Source organism: Lynx rufus, unplaced genomic scaffold (assembly GCF_022079265.1).
Source record: "Lynx rufus isolate CCGP_SWC_20201006 ecotype Redwood Valley unplaced genomic scaffold, mLynRuf1.p SCAF_7, whole genome shotgun sequence".
Lineage (NCBI taxonomy): Eukaryota > Metazoa > Chordata > Mammalia > Carnivora > Felidae > Lynx > Lynx rufus.
This window is the reverse complement of record NW_025814889.1, coordinates 29173057-29195413: the sequence shown is the minus strand read 5'-3', so window position 1 is coordinate 29195413 and position 22357 is coordinate 29173057. Positions and strand designations below refer to the sequence as shown.

The window sequence follows — 22357 nt, the reverse complement described above, 5'->3', positions numbered from 1 at the left end:
TCACAGTAACTACCAATGCATTTAACAAAGAGACCATAAAAAAGCACCCGAAAGGGCAACCTTTTTCTAGGGATAAGCAAAAATAACAAAGAGGAGAGTAAAAGAAAAAAGCATTAACTGCGTGAGAGACAAGAGGGAAAGTTGGGTAAGGGGGAAAAAAACCCAAAATAATACAAATAGGTAGCAAAGTGACTTGCTGGACTTGGAGTCTATGAGGAAGCTAGGATTCTTACGTATTCTTACGTATTCTTATTCTGTCTGTAAAACCCATGCTCTTCTGTGTACTAGGCGGGCTAAAGTAACATGAGTGAATACTTATGGAGCTTAGTGTCATGATAGCAAGTTTCATGGACACATGACAATGTGCCTCTGAACTTTCTAAAGATTATTGTTCAGTCTTTTCAGATCTTTTTTATTGTTCATATTGCTATGTATAGAAAACATAATTACTTGCAGTACAAGAAGCTTTTTAAGTTATTTGCTTAATCATAAGTTATAGTTAACCTAACTCCATTTTATGTGGGATCAAATATTAAAGAATTCTTTAGATCATTTAATTTTATTTACTTTGTTCCTTGTAAAACCAAACTTGAGAATTTATGCCTCTGTTATTTTATGAAAAATTATAATTGTTCTTGGTATTTTGGTGATTAATTTTTAATTGCAACTGTGCTTAATATAAACACAATATAAATTTTACCTCCCCACTGTGTCAAATGTGTAAGTGGTCTTCAAACATAGTTATTCCCTTTTTTTTTTAAACAGTCTTTTAAGTAACTCCCATTACTGCATATGTTAACTTAAATGTCCCATTACTGCAGATGTTAGCTTTGCACTAGTGAAAATGATACTGTCCTTGAAATCCTTTTCCTGTTTATGTTTACAATAACACATTGTACTTTTTCTTCAAAGCACTTACCACACTGTACAATTTATTTTTAAGACTATTGTATTAGTATCTGCTCTCTGGTAGAGTGTAAGCTCTACAATGTTAGGAACTGTGTGTTTTATTTACAACATTGTGTTCCCAGTGCCAGGCACATGGTTGGCACTCAATAAATATGGACTAAGTTAATGAACAAATTTAATCCTAGATGTTCTGCTCTGTATCTCTAGTTTTTGTTCTCTACCAGCATTTCCCAAACTATTACAAAAGTTCTCCATGAGCTATTAACAGATATTTTCTGAAAAAAAAAAATGATTCTGTGGTCATAAGTTTGGAAGGACTGCATCCCCATTCTTGAACAACCACAATTTCCATTAGTATGTTAAGACCTCTCAGAAGTCCTAAAGTTCAAAAAAAAAATCTAAGGTTAGAATCCAGCATTTTGTCTTTTTTAACTGTCATACTCTTTACTGGACTATTTGAAATTATTGGAACACAGCTGACCTACTTAATGCTGCAAGTAGATGTATTCAAAAATTTCATTGACAGATCTTATCTTCAGTGAATATCTAACTTTCTATATAAATTGTAATTGAAAATTGGATTATCTGTCTTAGGTATTTAGTCCAGGCATTCAATAACTTACTGAATTGAATTCAGAACTCATTCTCATTTATTCATTTGTTACTTGGCTTCACGATTCTACATCTTCCTACTCAAATTAAAAATCCTATTTTCACTTATAATGTGATGTTACTGTAATGTAATTTGTTCTGTTTCCTAGAAATAGATGTATATAGTTTTGGGTTTTAAAAATACTTTCTTTACCTAGAAAGCTACAAGTATATTTTACTCTTGAACTAAACTAACTTAAATGGGGAAGGTTTTACTGAACCAAATAAATTACGTCTTTTAGAAATCAACAGTGTTTTATAAAATCATTTAGTGAAATGTACTCAAATATTTTTTTGTCCAAAAGTATTATAGTTACATTTTAGAAAATATAGGAAACAAAGTACAAAAGAGCATTTCAAAATTGTACCACTTAGAGATAATCTGTTAACTCTTTGGTGTCTATACTTTGAAACTTTATGTGTGTGTGCACGTGCATACATGTGTGTGCATATGTGTATATGTGTATACACATACATACATACATACATACATACATATGTATTCAGCAAATATTTAAGCACTATGCTTTGTGCCCAGCTCTTGTTTTAGGGTGGCTGTTTAACAGTGACCAGAATAGACAAAAATCCCTGTCTTCATGCTGCTTAGATTGGGGTGGCAGAGGAGGGTGGGGAGAAAGGGGTGACAATAGTAAACAGGTATATGAGATGTCAGAGGATGGTAAGTGCTGTGAAAAAATAAAGCAGGGAAAGGAATAGAAGAATATAGAGATTTGTTTTATATATATGCTCATCTACTTTTAGACTTTTTTCTGAATGTGCTTATGTTCAATTATATCTTTTTATTTTAAAAAAGATTAATTACTACAAATATCCTGAACATACAGTTTTTACATCTTTTTAAAAGATGTAAAAAGATTTTACAACTTTTTAGTAAGTTGTTTTTTTTTCCATATTAAATATTATTCTGAGCCATTTAAAGGCTGCACATATTCCATTTTATAGAATATGGTTTATTATCTATGTAGCAACCAAGGTGATCTTTTAAAACCTTTCAGCCACTATTGCCCTTAGTAAAAGGACAGATCCTTAACATGACCAATGACTGTGCATGATTTGTTGCTAATCCCCCGAGCAGACAGCATCTGTTATTCTCCTCGCTCACTCACCATGCTCCAGCCACAGTGGCCTGTGTTTGGTCCCCTTCCTGTCTTAAAGTCCTCATACATACATGGGGAAAGGGAAAATAGGGATATATAAAGTTATAGCTATATCCCAGTTGTTGAGGAATGCTTTGAAAGACTTAGAACTTAACCATAAGTCTTTTATACTCTACACACTTAGGGCCCTTCGTACCCTATTCTTCATCTAACTTTTTATTATAAAAATTTTCAAACTTAGAGAAAAGCTGAACAACCTAGATTCCAAACTTGTTAGTTTTGCAGTATTATTTTTTACTCTATAATAAAATGTATCTGTAATTGAACCATTCAAAAGTATTTTGCACACATTATGACACTACCCCTGTTAAAGATAGGAGGAAATTGTGGGAAGTATTTTATTTAAAAAAAAAAAAAAAAAGGTTTTTTAGGGCAGGAAGTATTCACTCTAATATTAAAAAATAAAAATTTGGTTTCATAGTTATGGAAAATAGATAAAACCATAAGGAAAAATCTACAGGACACTGTTCAAGCTACATAGACTATAAATGGTAACTGTTAAGCATATAGAACATTCTTTAGTTTTTCTAATAATGAAAGATACATATTTGCTACCATATGTTGAATAGTTAGTATGTTTCATGCATTTTAATCACAATTCCATAAGGTAAGTGCACAATGTACACTTAGAGATAATAAAACATGCTGGGATAAATATCTTGTCTCAAGTCCTAAAGACCTAGAGCTAGTAAACCATGGAGCCACCATTCAGATCCAGAGTACTCTTGGTTGCCAAAGTCCATGTTCTTAACCAGCATACTGTATTGCCTATAAAAGTCAAAACATTTTAAGGGTTCTTTTTCACACCTGGAAAGTAATTTTCTTTATGGTTCATCTAGAAAAATAAATGAGATAGCCAGGAATATTCTGAAAAAGGAATTATGAGGGAGGTGTTGCCTTACTAGATAATGAAATGTAGTATGAAGCTACACTATTTAAAATCAGTTAAATCTGGCATAAGGGACAATTGGATAGAGTAGGAAAAAAGTTTAGGAATACTCCCAAGTGCAAGGGAAATTTACTCTAGGATACAGGCACATTTTTTTTAAGTTTATTTATTTATTTTGAGAGAGAGAGGGGGTGTGTGTGGAGGGGAGTGGCAGAGAGTGGGAGAGGGCGAGAGAATCCCAAACAGGCTCCTACTGTCAGTGTGGTGCTGGATGCTGGCCTTGATCCCACAAACCATGAGATCATGACCTGAGCTGAAACCAAGAGTCACATGTTGAGCTACCCAGGCATCCCAATACTGGCACATTTTTAATCATTAAAGGGAATAGATGATTTTATGCATGACATTAGGAAAAGTGGCTTGCCATCGTCTGTCCTTATACAAAAAAAGGAAAAGACCATATGTCTCATGTTCACCTCCACAAGTGATAACAGATTAACTGTTCTAAATTAGGAACAAAATGCAATTAAGAGTAATGTGCCTTGCTTCCCCACTCCCTTCTTGAGTTTGGTATAAGTATGCAGGGCAGAGGTCAAAGAAAATTTTTCTCAATATTTAGGGGAATCTGAGAATAGAAAAAGTATACATGTGACTGACTTCCCAGCTGGAGCTTACAGAAGCACCCTGTGTCAATAGATAAGGGCCAGTAGATATGACAACAAACTATACTAAAGTATAAGAAGATACAATTAGCCAGTAGGGAACCTAAATCAAAGATCAAATTGAATTATAAAAAAGAATTTGTGTACACCCTGGTTTGTGACTATACAATTTATACCTCTTATTAAACATGACAAAACCATAAAGGAAAAAGATTAATAAATTTAACAGAACATTCTTGCATGGAAAAAATAAAAACAGAAGTCAAATTTAAGGAAAATACTTGGAAAATTTATTACCTGGGGCCAATTTCCTTAATATTAGAAAAGAAATAATCTATTTAAATGTCGAGAAAGAAAAGCACTTTTGAAAATGAGCAAACAGCAGCAAAATTTAAGAAAAACTTAATCATCCTTATAATAAGAAATTAACCTAAAATAACTAGATGGATGATTTTAAAATTTAAAAGTCATTAAGATGCTGCAAGCAGTATTTTGTTGGAACCCCATGTGTCCTTTGAGGACTTTCATTTGCAGTTTTCCTACAGATGCTTTCACCAAGCCACAAAGCTGTCTTGTATGTAACAGTACAGGAGTGATTTTTGTAGCATTCAGGGAAAAAGGTAGGCACTTAGGTTGTTTCCAGGGTTTTGTTTTGTTTTGTTTTGTAATGCTTTTTCCCTATCAATTAGTGTCTGGTTAAATAAGTCAGGTACATCCATATAGTAGGACACAAGGCAGCTGTTGCAAAATTGTAGTAGAAGTGTCTTTGTGGAAAGATCTCCAGGATATATCAAGTGAACCAGCGCCCTAGAAATAAAGCTCTGTGTGTTGCATAGGAGAATCCTATCTGAATTTTAAATCTTACCTGAATATGAGGACTGGAATTCTCTGTTTTCAGACCATTGGAATATTTTTTTGTACTTAAACTTGTATTTTATATATTTTTTTAAAAATCAGTTTCATGAAACATTTACCAAAATTCAGTGATGATACATGGGCTGGGTGAGAACAGGTATTTTTATGGCGCTGGTGGTATCACAAACTGGTAAAATCTTTCTGTGTGGTGACTAAATCAAAGTTTATTTTGAGTACCTGTTATATGCTATATGCCATACATTATACTAAACATATCAGGCACATTTATGTTACTTAAACCTCCAACCAACTCTATAAAGTAGATTATTTTTCTATTTCTGTAGGAAACAGATTTAGAAAACTAAAGTATCTTTCCAGGAGTCACAGACTCTGAAGCCTATGCTTTCAACCCCTGTCCTCCACTATGATTCAGAAGGGATCTGGAAATTCATAAGGGGTTATAGAGACAAAAGACCAGGTTTGAATGTGTCCATTTCATAAACTAAAAATGGAGATAATAATCTGTCTTTTAAAAGATATTAGTTGATGTATATGAAGGTATTTTTCCACATTTATGAAGCATTCTATGAAAAAGGAGATTAGAATAACTTTTTATCCATATCTTTCTTCATACAAATTTAAATGTTTTAACCCTTTTTCTTTGAATTTCATCTATAAAATGCAAACTTTAACAGTTTAGTCAATTTTTTGGAATCTTTTGTATAATTTAACTCAATTTCAGTGTAATACCTTTCTTAAATTGAGAAAGTATACAGTATATTTAACAAAACCTTGTTTCTTCTTAATATGTTTTTACCACTAACTGTATTGTCAACATCCTTTCAAGGCTATTAAAATCCTTCTTTTTATTTTTCTTTAATGTTTGTTTTTGAGAGAGAGCACGAGTGGGGAGGGCAGAGAGAGAGGGAGACAGAATCTGAAGCAGGCTCTAGGCTCTGAGCTGTCAGCACAGAGCCCAATGTGGGGCTTGAACCCACAAACCATGAGATCATGACCTGAACCAAAGTCTGACACTTAACCAGCTGAGCCACCCATATGCCCCTAAAGTCCTTCTATTTTTAAAATAAAAACCTCTTCATAAAGTATACGTTCTGTTGGCTATTTTAAAATACATAGACTTACCTATTTTTTCCTCTTTTAGGAACACCATCTTCAGCGGGCTATTTCAGCACAGCAGGTGTATGGCGAGAAGAGGGATAATATGGTCATACCAGTCCCAGAGGCAGAAAGTAATATTGCTTACTATGAGTCAATATATCCTGGGGAATTTAAGATGCCAAAGCAGCTCATTCACATACAGCGTAAGTAATTACTCTTTTAATAATTATATTTCCTGTATTATCTGCTTAACTTGACATGTTTTTACTTTTACCTGTTCAAGGCCTTCTTAGGTATCCATTTCATTGACTGGCATCAGCTTAGAGAGTTACTAGAGCCCATTTTCAACTTGTTTGTTTGTTTGTTTGTTTGTTTGAGAGAGAAGGCACAAGTAAGAGGGGCAGAGAGAGAGAGAAAATCCCATGGGCAGGGGGAGAGAAGTGGTGTTCACCCAGGGCTCGTGCTCTCCCAATGCAGAGCTTGAACTCACAAACTGTGAGATCATGACCTGAGCCGAAGTCAGATGCTTAACGACTGGAACCCCGTTTTCAACTTTTAAAATTGAGATTTCTACCTGACAAAAAAAGATGGCATTTTCATCCTACGTTTTTAGTTTCATCTCAACATATGATCTTATGCTACTTTCAGATAATGAATATACCTAAGATGTGGAAATGGTTTTCTTACTATTGAGAAATAGTAATATGAGTAGCCTTAAAGAACTTCTTAGTATAAGTCAGGAATCACCAAACTTTTTCTGTAAAGGGTCAGATAGTATATATATATCTTAGCCTTTTAGAGTCATTCAGTCTGTCACAACTGTTCAGCTCTACTGTTGAAAGGCAAAATCAACAATAGACAATACATAAACAAATGGGCATAGCTGTGTTTCAATAAAGCTTGATTGACAAAAACAGATGGCAACCCAGTATTGGCCCTTGGACCATAGTTTGCCAACCTCTGATCTGTAATTCTATTTACTTTTTAAAATTCGGTGGATTTTGGGGGGTTGTTGTTTTAATTTGAGACAGCTCACGAGCTGGGGAGAGGGGCCCAGGGGGAAGGACAGAGACAGAGAGAGGGAATTGTAATCGACCTCAGCGCTGAGCGAGCTCGATCCCACAATCCTGGGATCTACCTGAGCCGAAATCAGGAGTCCCATGCTCAAATGACTGAGCCACCCAGGCATCCCTAAATTTAGTGTTCTAATTGGTAACTTGTTTCACTTGATAGTGATAAGTTCTTCATTAGCAATAATCCTTTGATAGCTATCACATTTGATGATGAACAGCTGAGAGCTTGTAAACTTAGACTTAAATTTCATTTACTCCATCCTCAAGTAGTTGACAACTTAAAAACATAGTTGAAAGTTTACTTAGGTAAAATTTGTACAGCTTTCATTGTTATGTTGTTGACCTTTATGATTAAGAGATTTTTCCAGCAGAATGTCCAAACTTTTTTTTTCTAAGCCTTTTTTCAGGACCATATAAATCTGTGTTGTTTTTAGAATAATTATTTAAAATTAATTTTATTTCCCTCATTTAACCTTTCCTCTATCTGATCTAGTTTCTGTCCTAAATTCTAAACATTTATTTTACTATTTCTTAAATGTGAAAAAAAAAACACACACATAGTGTCTGTATTGGCTCTTATCAGTACTATATTGGCATTTGATATATTTTTTTTAATTTTTCTTAATGTTTCTTTATTTTTGAGAGAGAGAGACCACGTGAGTGGGGAGGGGTAGAGAGAAGGAGACACAGGATCTGAAGCAGGCTCCAGGCTCTGAGCTGCCAGCACAGAGACTGATTAGGGGCTCGAACCCATGAACCGTGAGATCATGACTTGAGCCAAAGTCAAATACTTCATTGATTGAGCCAGGCTGGTGCCTTTTAACTTGATGTTAATTCTAACTTGTATGTAACCTTCTTCATTTCCTTTAGGAAAAATAAATATATATTTTTTCCAACTTACTAAAGGTTACTTTGAACCAAATAAGTGGCATGTGCTTTCTTGCCCACTGACATGTTTAGTTATATTTATGGCACAGACATTTTAAACATATTGATCAATATTAGAACCTAAAAATTAGTTCTCTGAAAAATCATGGGAGTTTGAAAGTTATAGATCATCATCAGATCTATATATGTTAACTGGGGCCACATTGTATTCCACAGCCACAGGTAATATTCATATGAATGTATGTGTTTGGGTTAAAGCAGGATTAAGTAAAATAAAATTATATTAATCAATTTACATAAACATTACTATCAGAAAAAAAATTGGAATGCATGTTTTACAAATAGACAGCTCATTGATGACCAAAACCCACAAAACACATTTTAGTGGTAACTAGTGGATTAAATTACGGTCAGAAGAGTCAAAAGGTGCAATATTTATAAAGGAATTGACCTTGCTGTTGTTGTAATCAAATAATAGTAATAAAATGGCAGCAGAATTGTAGCTTATTTGGGAAGAAACTTTTTTAGTTAGTACAAATTTGAAGTATGTTGTCTCTGGAAAGCTGTATACATTGGAATATTAATCAAGACAGTCTGCTAATTGGTGTTAGCTGCCATTGAATTTCTTTCAACATTTTATTTTGGGTGATTGTAAATTCACAGGATAATACATTAGTGTTAGATACTTCAGTCAAGATACTCAACTATATGGGAATGCAAGCTGCTGCAGCCACTCTGGAAAACAGTATGGAGGTTCCTCAAAAAACTAAAAATAGAACTACCCTACGACTCAGCAGTTTCACTTCTAGGCATTTATCCACGGGATACAGGTGTGCTGTTTCGAAGGGACACATGCACCCTCAGGTTTATCACAGCACTATCAACAATAGCCAAAGTTAGGAAAGAGCCCAAATGTCCATTGATGGATGAAAGGATAAAGAAGATGTGGTGTGTATATATATATATATATATATATATATACACACAATGGAGTATTACTCGGCAATCAAAAAGAATGAAATCTTGTCATTTGCAACTACGTGGATGGAACTGGAGGGTATTATGCTAAGTGAAACTAGTCAGAGAAAGACAAAAATCATATGACTTCACTCATATGAGGACTTTAAGAGACAAAACAGATGACCATAAGGGAAGGGAAACAAAAATAATATAAAAACAGGCAGGGGGACAAAACAGAAGAGATTCACAAATGTGGAGAACAAACTGAAGGTTACTGGAGGGGTTGTGGGAGGGGGGATGGGCTAAATGGGTAAGGGGCACTAAGGAATCTACTCCTGAAATCATTGTTGCACTATATGCTAACTAATTTGGATGTAAATTTAAAAAAATAAAAAAACAAGTTAATAAAAAAAAAAAAGGTACTCAACTATATCATCCCCACAGGATTCCATGTTGTTACTCCTTTATAGCCAAACCTAGTCCCTGGCAACTGCTAATGTGTTCTCCATCTCTGTAATCATGTTAGTTCATGAATGTAACATAAACAGAATCGTGCAGTGTGTGTCCAAACTTTAGAGATTGGCTTTTTTCACTTAGCATATATCCTTGGAGTTCATCCAACTTGTTTCATGTATTATAGTTCTTCCTTCTTATTGGCAAGCAGTAGTCCATAATATGTATGTACCACAATTTGTGTAGCCACTGACCCAATGAAAGACATTTGGGTAGTTTTTTTTTTTTTTTTAATTTTTTTTTTTAACGTTTATTCATTTTTGAGACAGAGAAAGACAGAGCATGAAGGGGGGAGTGTCAGAGAGAGGGAGACACAGAATCTGAAACAGGCTCCAGGCTCTGAGCTGTCAGCACAGAGCCTGACGCAGGGCTCGAACTCACGGGCCGCGAGATCATGACCTGAGCTGAAGTCGGCTGCTCAACCGACTGAGCCACCCAGGCGCCCCCTTTTTTTTTTTTTTTTAATTTTTTTTTTTAACGTTTATAGTTTTCAGGTTTTGACTATTATAAATAAAGCTGCTGTGAACATTCATCTGCAGGTTTTTGTGTGAACTTCTGGGATAAATACCTGAGTGCAGTTGCTGGGTCCATTTTTAGTTTGACAAGAACTTCCACAGTATTTCCCAGAGTATCTGTACCATGTTACATTATCAGCAGCAGTGTATGTGTGATCCAGTTTCTCCTGTATTCTTGTCAGCATTTGGGGTTATCACTTTTTTATTTTAACCATTCTAATAGGTATGCATTGATAGACCTCAATATACTTTAAATTTGTATTTCACTAAATAGCTAATATGTTAAATACCTTTTCATGTGTTTATTTGCCTTCTATGTATCCTCTTTGATGAAATGATTGTGCTTGTGTTTGCCTGTTTTCTAAGTAGATTGTTTTAACATTGAGTTTGAGGATTGTTTTATTTATATATTCTAGACACAAAGTCTTTGTCATATATGTGATTTAGACATATTTTCTCTCAGTATGTAATGTCTTTTCATTCTCTTAACTGAGTCTTGTCACAGAACAAAAGTTTTTAATTTTGATGAGATCAAATTTATCAGTTACATATAAGTATATGATCAGTTTTGAGTGTGTGAGGTTTAGGTCAAGGGTTTTTTTTTTGTTTGTTTGTGCTTTGTTTTGGTTTTATTTCTGGATGTACAATTGCTCCCAGCATCATTTATTGAAGAAACCCTCCCTCCTCCATTGAATTGCTTTTGCTTCTTGGCCAAAAATTAAGCATATTGATTTGGATCTGTTTCTGGGTTCTATATTCTATTCCACTGATTTCCATTTATTTCAAGATGGTACCACTGTTTAGATTACTGCAGCTCTATGATAACCTTTGATATCAGGAAGAGTCATTCCTTCTTTTTTTTTCTTTTTCAAAATTATTTTGGGTATTCTAGGGCCTTCAATAAGCTTGTCTGTATCCACAAAGAAACTTGATAAGATTAGATTAAACCTATAGATCACTATAGGGAGAATTGACATCTTTAATATGTTGAGTCTTCAGTCCATGACCACAGTGTGACTCTGCAAGTATTTAGTTCTTCTTTAATTTCTTTCATTGACACTTCATAATTTTCATTATACAGATCCTGTACACATTTCTTTATTATTTAAAAATAATTAATGTTTATCTACTTATTTTGAGAGAGAGAGAGAGAGAGAGCATGAGCTGGGAAGGGGCAGAGAAAGAATCCCAAGCAGGCTCCATGCTACCAGCACAGAGACTGACATGGGACTCAAACTCATGAACCGTGAGATCATGACCTGAGCCGAAATCAAGATTCGATGCTTAACTGAGCCACCCAGGCACCCCAGATCCTGTACACATTTCTTTAGATTTATACCTGAGTGTTTTATTTTCTGTGGAGCAATTGAAAATGGTATAGCATTTTTGATTGGTTTCCACTTGTTCATTGTCAGTATACAGACATGCAGGTAAAATTGTTTGTCTTATGTACTGTGGCCTTAATTGAAATTGCTTGTGCTAGGAAATGTTTGCAGATTCTTTGGAATTTTCTACATAGAAAATCACACTATAGTCTGCAAATAGAGACAGTTTTATTTTTCCTTTTCAATCTGTTTTATTTCTCTTTCTTGCATTAGTATAGTGTCTAAAACTTCAATACTGTGTTAAACTATGTGGTGAGAGCAGGCATCCTTGCCTTGTTCCTGATCTTAGAAGGAAATATTTAAGTCTTTCACCATTAAGTATTACGTTACCTGCAAGTGTTTTTGTAGTTGCCTTTTATGAGATTGTCATATATGTGATTTGGAAATATTTTTTCTCAGTATATATAATGTGACTTTTCATCCTCTTAACAGAGTCTTCCAAAGAGCAAAAGATACTTTTCTGAGATCCAGTTTATTAGTTTTACTCTTATGGATCGTGATTTTTACTCCTAGTGTACTGAGGGTTTTTATCATGAATCAGTGTTGAATCAGTGTTGAATTTTGTCAAATACTTTTTCTACACCAATGGATAGCATCATTTGATTTTTCTTCTTTAGCCTGTTGATGTGATAAGTTATTGATTTTCAGATATTGAACCATACCTGGAATAAATCCCACTTGGCTGTAGTGTATTTTTTTTATACCTTGTTGGGTAGAATTTGCTAAAATTTAATTGGGGAGTTTTGCTTCTACGTTCATGAGAGATAATGTTTGACTGTGTATGTGTATGTGTGCCACGTGCACGTGCTCTGCCTTGTTTCTCTTTTTTTTTAATCTTTTTTTTTTAATGTTTATTCATTTTTGAGAGAGAGAGCACGTAAGTGGGAGGAGGGGCAGAGAGTGGACTGGAGACAGGATCCAAAGGGGTCTCTGCCTGACAGCAGTGAGCCTGGTGCCGGGCTCGAACTCACAAACTGTGAGATCATAACTTAAGCTGAAGTCACACACTCAAACAACTGAGCCACCCAGGCACCCCTGCCTTGTTTGGTTTTGGTATCAGAGTAATAGTGGCTTCATAAAACAGGTTGGAAAGTATTCCCTCTGTTTTCTGGAAGAAATTGTGTAAGATTTATGTTAATTCTTTAAAACTTGGTATTGGCTTTTAATATAATACAATAAAAGTCATTATGGTGTAAATTTCTGCAAAGTTAAAATTGAATTTTGACTACAAGGTGGTCTAGTAAATTACTTATGAAGGGTACATTACCTTGAACTATATATATGGACTGGTTCATTGTAGTTCCCCTAATTCCTGTTTTGTAAAGCTCTTAAGCTAATGTTACACAAATTCTTCTTGGGAGTTGTTTTTTTTTTTTTTTTAATTTTTTTGTTTATTTTTGAGTGAGTGAGCACAAGCGGGGGAGGGGCAGAGAGAGAGAGGGAGACACAGAATTCAGAAGCAGGCTCCAGGCTCTGAGCTCTCAGCACAGAGCCCGACGCAGGGCTCAAACTCACAGACTGCAAGATCATGACCTGAGCCGAAGTTGGACGCTTAACCAACTGAGGCACCCAGGTGCCCCACTTCTTGGGAGTTTTTCAGGTGATAGATAATTAGTATTCCCTAAAAAAAGCAATGGTCAAACATGTTTGAGAATGATTACATATTGTATTCCCCTATCGTAATGTATAGTATCATTTTTATAGGCTCTGGGAGTCTTGTGGCTAAAAAAAAAAAAAGCTTCTTTTAACGTACCATTTTCCAATTGTGTGTTTGTTACATGTTCTGTTAACATTTCTTTGAACTTTAGTTTGGAAAAGTTCATCTCTGTGCTTGTCTTTGACTGGCTTAGGGAAGAAATCAGAATTTTCTCCCTTTTTTCCTAGTGGGAGCTCTGAAGGAAAAAAACCCATGCTAAAACCATTGTCCCCTTCAGACTTTAGGTACTCTGTAAGGTATTTCACTGAGTGTTGGCTACTCAGCATCTCTTGATCCAAATATCATGTAATGTTTCTCTTTTGATTAGTGACCTGTAAAGTTTCTGGATTACACAGCTAGGACTTCTTTCCTATTTATACTGGAAGAAAGGACAAAACAGTTCTGACCAGAATGAATAGACAGGAACAAACCTCTCTCCCCCTTCCTTTTGCACTTGGGTCTTAAGACTCTCCTGTTAATCCTGAAAGGAAACTTTTTTTTTTTTTAACCTTATTTTAGAGAGCACAAGTGTAAGCAGGGAGAGGGTCAAAGGGGGAGAGGGATGGGGGGATCTTAAAACAGGCTCCATGCTCAGGGCAGAGCCCAATGCAGGGCTTGATCTTAACTATCCTGGGATCATAACCTGAGCCGAAATCAAGAGTTGGCTACTCAACAAACTGAGCCACCCAGGCACCCCAAGGAAACCTCTTTTTAAAGAGCAATCTTAATGTACATTTATGTAAGTATATATGTGTATATTTAGGTATATATATTTATAGCTCTGTCCACTGGAAAAACCAAGAAGCAAGATTAAAGCAATGGAAAAATTAAGAATAACATGAATTATAAAGCATTGAAAAATGTAGGAATTCGTGAATCCATACTGATCATAAAAAATGGTGAAGAGTCGTCTCCTGCTTTTGTAATATAAAGCCAAAAGCTGAATGGTACACTGTGAAGAGAGTGCTAGAGTTACAAAGTCATTTTGCAGTTAATCATGATCAAGATTGAATCATGTAAGAATCATCAGTGTGTTCTCAATAGAAGAGGAAATTTTGAAAAGGAGAATATTTGCATGGTCTTAAGCTCTCCCTACAAATTGCTTATTACTTACAAGAGGGGGAAAAAAACAAACAGTAGTTATGCAGTGGAATAATTGGGTAATTTCTTGACTGATGAAAATTATCATCACTTATGAGGAACAGATGAACATTGTGTGCCTCTAGATGTGATACACTGAGAAGGACTAAGACAGTTGAGTATTGCAGTATGCCATCAGAGAGTGCATAATCTAATCACAATGGGAATAATAAGAAGAAAGGTTCTGGGGAGAGGTGTGTATTCTCAAAAATATTAGTGTGTAAAAGACAAAGACTATGAAAATGTTCCAGATTAAAGGAAGCCAAAGAGACAGTAACAAAAATAATACTTGATCCTAGACTGGTCCTGTGCTGGATCAGCTGGCAAAATTGGAATATAGGCAGGAAATTTAAATTGTTGTGTGAGTGTAAATTTATGAGGTTGATGACTATACTGTGATTATATAAAAGAATCTAAGGAAATACACTCTGAAGTGTTTAGCAGTAAAGAGCAATTGTGAATGTTATTTACCCTCCAGTGTCCCCCAAAATAAAGTTATGTATGTATACATCGATATAAAATAGAGAATGCATGCAAATGATAATAAAATTTAACAGGTGAATCTGGGAAAGGATACGCAGGTATCCCTTATAACTCTTTTCATTTTGCAATTTTTATAGGTGTGAATTTCTATATGAAAAGGTTTTTTTAAAATAGATGAACCTGGGGCGCCTGGGTGGCGCAGTCGGTTAAGCGTCCGACTTCAGCCAGGTCACGATCTCGCGGTACGTGAGTTCGAGCCCCGCGTCAGGCTCTGGGGTGATGGCTCAGAGCCTGGAGCCTGTTTCCGATTCTGTGTCTCCCTCTCTCTCTGCCCCTCCCCCGTTCATGCTCTGTCTCTCTCTGTCCCAAAACTAAATAAACGTTGAAAAAAAAAAATTAAAAAAAAAAAAAAATAAAATAAAATAGATGAACCTACTTTCATCTTTTGTTGAACCTACTTTCTAAAGTACCTCAGCATGGATGTATCCTGTCTTTATGCCCTGATTCTGAAAGATTGCATTTTCTCCTTCCTTTGCCTACCTCCCCATCTCCCTGCAACACTCCATCTTCCCCCATTATTCTTCTGATACTATGTTCTAACATATAAAATCCATAAAATCAACCACAGAACTTTATCAAAAAGGATTTTGTATCTGTGATTTAAATCTTTCAAATCGGGGATTCTCTATTCATTCTCCTCAAGTACATTCTGGAAGTGACTCTAAGCTCTGTTTACTTAGAAATATAAAGAAGTTGAAGACTTTGATGATCTAGCTAGCCAATGATAGCTTTGTCTTCATAGGTCTAAGGCAAAGATGTCAAATACTACCACACCATAGTAAATATCACTATTAACAATATTTTCTGCTGCTCAGCATTTATTTCAAGAACTTTGCAAGTTGATATTACCAATCATTGAGGGTTAGTGCATGAGTTGAAACCCATTTACCATTCCTGGTCTGACAAATGTCTCCTGAACCTTGGATGGTGTGCCTTCTTTTCAATCAGGGATTACATTCTGTTTCTAATCCACAATTTGTGCCATTTGATGGACCCAAATATCCTTTCACTATTTGCCTCTTGTAGTTTTATTTTTTTATTACTATTTTTTTTTAAGTTTATTTCTTTGGAGAGAGAGAAAGAGAATGGGCGTGCACATGCAAACGGGAGAGGAGCAGAGACAGAGAGAGAGAGAGGGAGAAAGAGAATCCCAAGCAGGCTGTACACCCATCGTGGAGCCCAACGCAGGGCTCAATTCCACAACCATGATATCATGACCTGAGCTGAAATTAAGAGTTGGACACTTAAACCAACTGAGCCACCCAGGCGCCCCTGCTTCTTATATTTTTAAAATGCTGTTTAGTGTTATGGTCTGAGCTATATATGCCCTTTGTTATATAAACATTTATATACATTTCATCTCTATTACTTGACTCTAAGCGTGAGACTGTGGTTTGTACTACTTTGTATTTCCTTTAAAAATAATCAATTTATATGTACTATTATGTTCTTCTTGCTTAGATTTCTTTACTGCATTTTCTCCTCCATCTGTGTATTTTGTTTAACCATATACATATCTGGGTTTATCCCTATCAAAATATTTTAAAAGGAGTCAGCCTCTACAATATGGCTCCTATTTTTAAGCAATTACTGGCTAGCTAGGTCTCATTTTAATTGACAACTTAATTACAAGATGCAGTCCATTTGCCTGTTTGTCTATAGACCCTATTTTCTATTTTGAACAAACTCAGTAACATGGCCCAGAAAGTTTGAAGATACTCCTCTATTTTTAGGACCATGATAAATACATTATATCTTTATCAGCTGCAGTTGAGCTATCATTTGGAAGGGACAGGTTTGGCTGAAGCCAAATTACACGTTAAACAGTGGCTTTGGTTTTTTTCGTCAAATGAAATCCTAAAGTGAATTTTTACATGTTAGCATTTTTCTAGGGTATTAATATTTTTATATCTGAACAAGATTTGGTTCTCCTTATATTTTAAGATCTTACATGTGTTTGCACCAACTATAAAAGGAAAGTTTCTTGCAGAGGCAAGAGCAGTCTGACCATCAGATACTTGTTAACTTCTGTAAAAGGCAGGAGCGCTCCTAGTATAGGGATCTTCCTTTCCAGTCTTGATTGCCTTCCTCCATATGTTAGATGAGACTTGTCATTCATGATATAATGTATGTCAAATATATTTTGGTAAGGCAATAATAAGGTGATAGTAGATGGGTTTGTTTAATTTTTGTGAATAAGTTTGGTAAGTGTGATTTGATCTGAAAAATTATTTTATAGTGGAGGATGCCAAAGTAATATATAAATGAGACCCTAAAAATACATAAAAATACCCTTAAGAAGCAGAACATTGCTGGTTGGTCTGTATCAGTTTGGCTCTTTGTATTATCAGGATCACCACTTTTTAATAGAACTTTCAGTGATGATGGAAATATTTTATAATCTGTGCTTTCAGGTATAGCACTAGCCACATGTAGCTATTTAATACTTGAAATGTGGTTAATGTGACTAAGGTACTAGATTTTTAATTTAATCTTATTAATTTAAATTGGCTAGTGGCTATCCTATTGAACAATACAGCTATGGATTGTTTTGGTTAGGGACCCAAGAAAACAAGTATTTTTAATCTAACAGTGTTTAATTTTAATCTACTTCAGAATCTCCAAAAGTTCTGTTTACATAGCAATAACAAACAAATAGATCATGGAAAGTCATTGGAGGGCCAAAGGTTATAAGAAACATGGGTGCTGAGATGATAACATATAGAGTTGTTGTTGTTTTTTAATTTTTTAGAGAGTACTCTGAGCAAGGGAGGGGCAGAGAGAGAGGGAGTGAGAGAATCCCAAGCAGGCTTCAGGCTCAGTAGGGAGCCCAACGCAAGGCTCAATCTCAAAAACCATGAGATCATGACCTGAGCCTAAATCAAGAGTCTGACAGTGAACCAGCTGAGCCACCCAGGCACCTCAGTATACAGACATATTTAATGAAGGAGTCTAAATATTTTAATTAGGAATGTTACAGAAGTGTAATGTAGGTCAAAACGGAAAATGAACAATGCTATGTAATATGTTCAATTCTACAAATATTTATTGGATTCCTATAGGCCAGGTACTATTTTAAACTTGAAGCAAGGATGTAGATTTCAGGTAGCCAAAGGACCCCCTCTTGTAGTTATCACGGATATCACTAATGGATGACTGCATACTTTTTCAGGGTTTTTTTCCCCACTTGAATAGAGGCAGTATCAGTATGTTTTTCAGTAGGGTACAGCAAACAGTTGGCATACAAGATGAACATGTTTACTGTCTCTGCACTAGAGGTACAAAGATAAATAAGTCACAATGCCTCCTTTCAAGGAAATCAGTCATATTCTAATACTTATCAAGTAGATTATAAAGTATGTGTAGAAAATAGTACAAAAGAAGGGCATTGATCTAGAACAGGAATTTTTAAGCTTGGTACCACAGCTTTTAGGGATATTTGAATTGCTGGTGGTTTATGCAGAATGTTATATGTTCACACAGTCTTTTTTCTGGGGAGAGGGTTCATAACTTCTAAAAAAGCAAAAAGTGACAAGGAACCATTTACTAGTTGGGGGGCAGTCAAGAAGGAATTCCACAGGACTTGATGTCAGGTTGGATTTTGAAAAGATTAGTCGTTTGCAGTCATTTGCTAGGTGGGCAAGCAGAAAATAGCTAATATAAAGACATGAAATAGCATGCTGTATGAAATACATAAAATTTGAGAGGCACCTGGCTGGCTCACTCAATAGAGCACACAGTTCTTGATCTCAGAGTTGTGAGTTCAGGCCCCACATCAGGTGTAGAGATTACTTAAAAAAGAAATACATGGGGCGCCTGGGTGGCGCAGTCGGTTAAGCGTCCGACTTCAGCCAGGTCACGATCTCGCGGTCCGTGAGTTCGAGCCCCGCGTCAGGCTCTGGGCTGGTGGCTCAGAGCCTGGAGCCTGTTTCCGATTCTGTGTCTCCCTCTCTCTCTGCTCCTCCCCCGTTCATGCTCTGTCTCTCTCTGTCCCAAAAATAAATAAATGTTGGAAAAAAAAAAATTAAAAAAAAATTAAAAAAAAAAAAAAAGAAATACATGATATTTGCTACGGCAAAAAGTACTGATGAGATTGGAGAGACTCGGTCAAAAAGGACCTCAAACAGTCCTAAGGATTTGGATTCTGAGATGATGAGAAGTTAAGGAAAGGAAAGGTGTGAGACATTTTGATATCAAGCTATTTGATATTTTATTTATATTGTCAGCTATTTGATACTTTATTTATATTGTCAACCTAGTTTAATATTGGGAAGTATTGAAGGACATTTGATAATATAGTATAGAGCAGTGGTTCTTGGCCTTTTTTTTCTAATCCTAACAAATATAGAAATACGTCACATTTCTATCACCATGACAGTGATTGTCATAAGGAAACAAACCTTAGCAGATGTGCATTCATTGAGTGAAAGCTATTACTGTTATTGGCAGTGGCTGCTAACACTTCAGCTTTAAATACCACACCCTAAGCATTTGGTAAAGTAGTTAAATAATTTATTAGGTAGGACTTAAATATTCTAGAAACAATCTTATTTAAAGACCTTGTCCTTTTATATTATGTCAAACCATATGAAATTGCCGATATTACATCATTTTTAAGCTATAAGATTTTCATATAGTACAATACATTTGATAATCTCTTTCTGTTCTTAATGGCTTCTAGTTTATTTGCTTTTGAGGTGGGAGGAAGGGTTCACATCCATTGTCTTTTATGACTCATGTCTCTATTAACAGTAAGGATAGTCTCCTTTCTTAAACTTTAAATGTGGGAAACATACATTTCTTATTTTGTTAGAAAATCTAGCTCTTGTTTTTATCCAGACATCTGTGAGAGGTTTTTGTCAGTGGATTCACATAGTAAATGATTGCTTATGGTTTCTTCTGTCAGCTTTTAGTTTGGATGCTGAACAGCCTGATTATGATTTGGATTCTGAAGATGAAGTATTTGTGAATAAACTGAAAAAGAAAATGGACATCTGCCCATTGCAGTTTGAGGAGATGATTGACCGTCTAGAAAAAGGCAGTGGTCAGCAGGTACAACTTCATTGTATATATAATAAGTGTGTGTTTCCATACCTATATGGAAATAGGATAATGTTGAGGTTAGGATAAGTGAGCAGACTCTGGAGTTAACAAGCATGAATTCATATCCCATATCTGCCCAGTACTAACGTGCATAATCTTGAGTGATATGTTTAAATTTCTCCATGCCTCATTTTCCCCCTCTGTAAAATAGAGATGATAAACATGATAAGATTGTTGTGAAAATTAAAGTAAAGCATCAGTGGCTGACATGTATAAGGCACTCCACATTTGCTGTTATTAATTATTGCTGTTTTGATTGTCATTAAAGTTGGAAATACTTTTGAACCTTATGTATGTATTCTATGAAAATGACATAATGATTTTACATTTAGCCAGTCAGTCTGCAGGAAGCCAAGCTACTGCTAAAAGAAGATGATGAATTAATTAGAGAAGTTTATGAATACTGGATTAAAAAGAGAAAAAACTGTCGGGGGCCATCTCTTATCCCATCAGTAAAACAAGAGAAGCGAGATGGTTCCAGCACAAATGATCCTTATGTGGCTTTTAGAAGACGTACTGAAAAAATGCAGACTCGAAAAGTAAGTGAATTTGGAAAACTTCTTTCGTAATTTTTTTTTGATATAAGAAAAATTATTTATACTTACAAATATCTCAGTATCTGAAGGTGGTATTTTTATTTGTGTTTAAATAGACTTTCTATACAAAATAATGAAAAGTATTAATTTAAAGTGAATCAACCTTAGGATTCATTACATAGCTATTGATATATTTTAATGTTAAACTATTTAAAAATCCTATATATAATTGATCCTGGTGATCCATATTCCCTTTCAGTATCTTTAAAATTCTAACTAACCTATCAAATACATCTATTCTTATATGTTAGTAGTGGTGTTCAGAATGCCACTAGTTAGAAATGTTATTGACATTCAAAAAGCAACTCCGTATTTGCAGAATCGCAAAAATGACGAAGCCTCTTATGAAAAAATGCTTAAGCTGCGTCGAGATCTGAGTCGGGCTGTTACTATCCTAGAGATGATAAAAAGAAGAGAAAAGAGTAAAAGGGAGCTATTGCACTTAACACTGGAAATTATGGAAAAGAGGTAAAGTATACTTTAATAGGAATACTTCAATAGGAAGTATGGTACCATTAGCATTTTATATATTGAAGTATGATACCTAAGCAGTTAACCCCAGAAATACCTTCTATTAATAAGTAGAGACTATATAAATGTGTGATATGGTATACTTTGTTTAATTTTACATGTGTTCCTCTATTTTCTTTAAAAGTGACTGGGTTCAGTAAAATTAAAATATGCCAAGTATAAGCTTATTCTTTTGTCCTTAGTTGAGTGCAAGACTGGGAGGGAGAGAACATTTGTCAGTCCTACAGCTTTTAATTTACTCACTAGATGGTACTAATTTTTTTTTTTTTTTAAACACATACTGGGTTTTTGTTTTTTTTTTTTACAGACAAGTGTAAAGAAGGGAGGGGAAAAGGCCCATAATCTCAACATTCAATCATTCAAGAAAGTACACAATGAAAACTTTAAGCCTCACTCCCCTATTTCTCAGTCAGTATCTCCCAAGAAAACCACTATTAAATTTCTTATAATTTGTTTCAGGAAAATTAGTTTTATAGTAAAGCACAAAGCAATTCAAATTAGCAGAAAGTTCCTCAGCACCATTTTAGGCATTAATTTCAACATCTCCACCAAATCTTTCACCAAAATTGGTAAGTTATAGTTCGAGCCTTTTTTTTTTTCCAACAGTCATCTACTTATGGTGCCAAGATAAAGCTTTAAGCCAAAAACTAAACAGAAGAAACAAAAGGAATTATGTAATCTTTAATTTTAATAAGCATTCAGCAAATAGTCAAAGTTTAATTGTAATCTTAAGTCTAGTCAGTGTTTATAATTATGTATCAGGTATTAATAGTTATGTACAGAACTAACTTTAACTTTCTAAGCTTTTTTTAATTTTGTTTTATAATTTCAGGTATAATTTGGGTGACTACAATGGAGAGATCATGTCTGAGGTCATGGCACAGAGACAACCAATGAAACCTACCTATGCCATCCCCATCATCCCTATTACTAATAGCAGTCAATTTAAACATCAGGAAGCAATGGATGTGAAGGAGTTTAAAGCAAATAAGGTAGGGGCACCTGGGTGGCTCAGTCAGTTAAGCATCCAACTTCGGCTCAGGTCGTGATCTCACAGCTCATGAGTTCAAGCCCTGTGTCAGTCTCTGTACTGACAGCTCAGAACTTGGAGCCTGCTTTGGATTCTGTGTCTCCTCTCTGCCTTTCCCCCA

The 22357-nt window shown here is 35.1% G+C and overlaps 1 protein-coding gene across 3 annotated transcripts in view; it reads left to right on the top strand.

The window, feature by feature from the left end:
* The window catches only part of EPC1 (enhancer of polycomb homolog 1), a 91427-nt gene that overhangs the window by 53739 nt on the left and 15331 nt on the right, over positions 1–22357 (top strand). For all 3 annotated transcript variants that reach the window (XM_047064861.1, XM_047064859.1, XM_047064860.1), the window contains exons 2-6: positions 6307–6466; positions 19883–20028; positions 20412–20618; positions 20995–21143; positions 22039–22198. In XM_047064861.1, coding sequence (XP_046920817.1) covers positions 6307–6466; positions 19883–20028; positions 20412–20618; positions 20995–21143; positions 22039–22198 — 822 coding nt within the window. The remainder of the gene's footprint in view (positions 1–6306; positions 6467–19882; positions 20029–20411; positions 20619–20994; positions 21144–22038; positions 22199–22357) is intronic.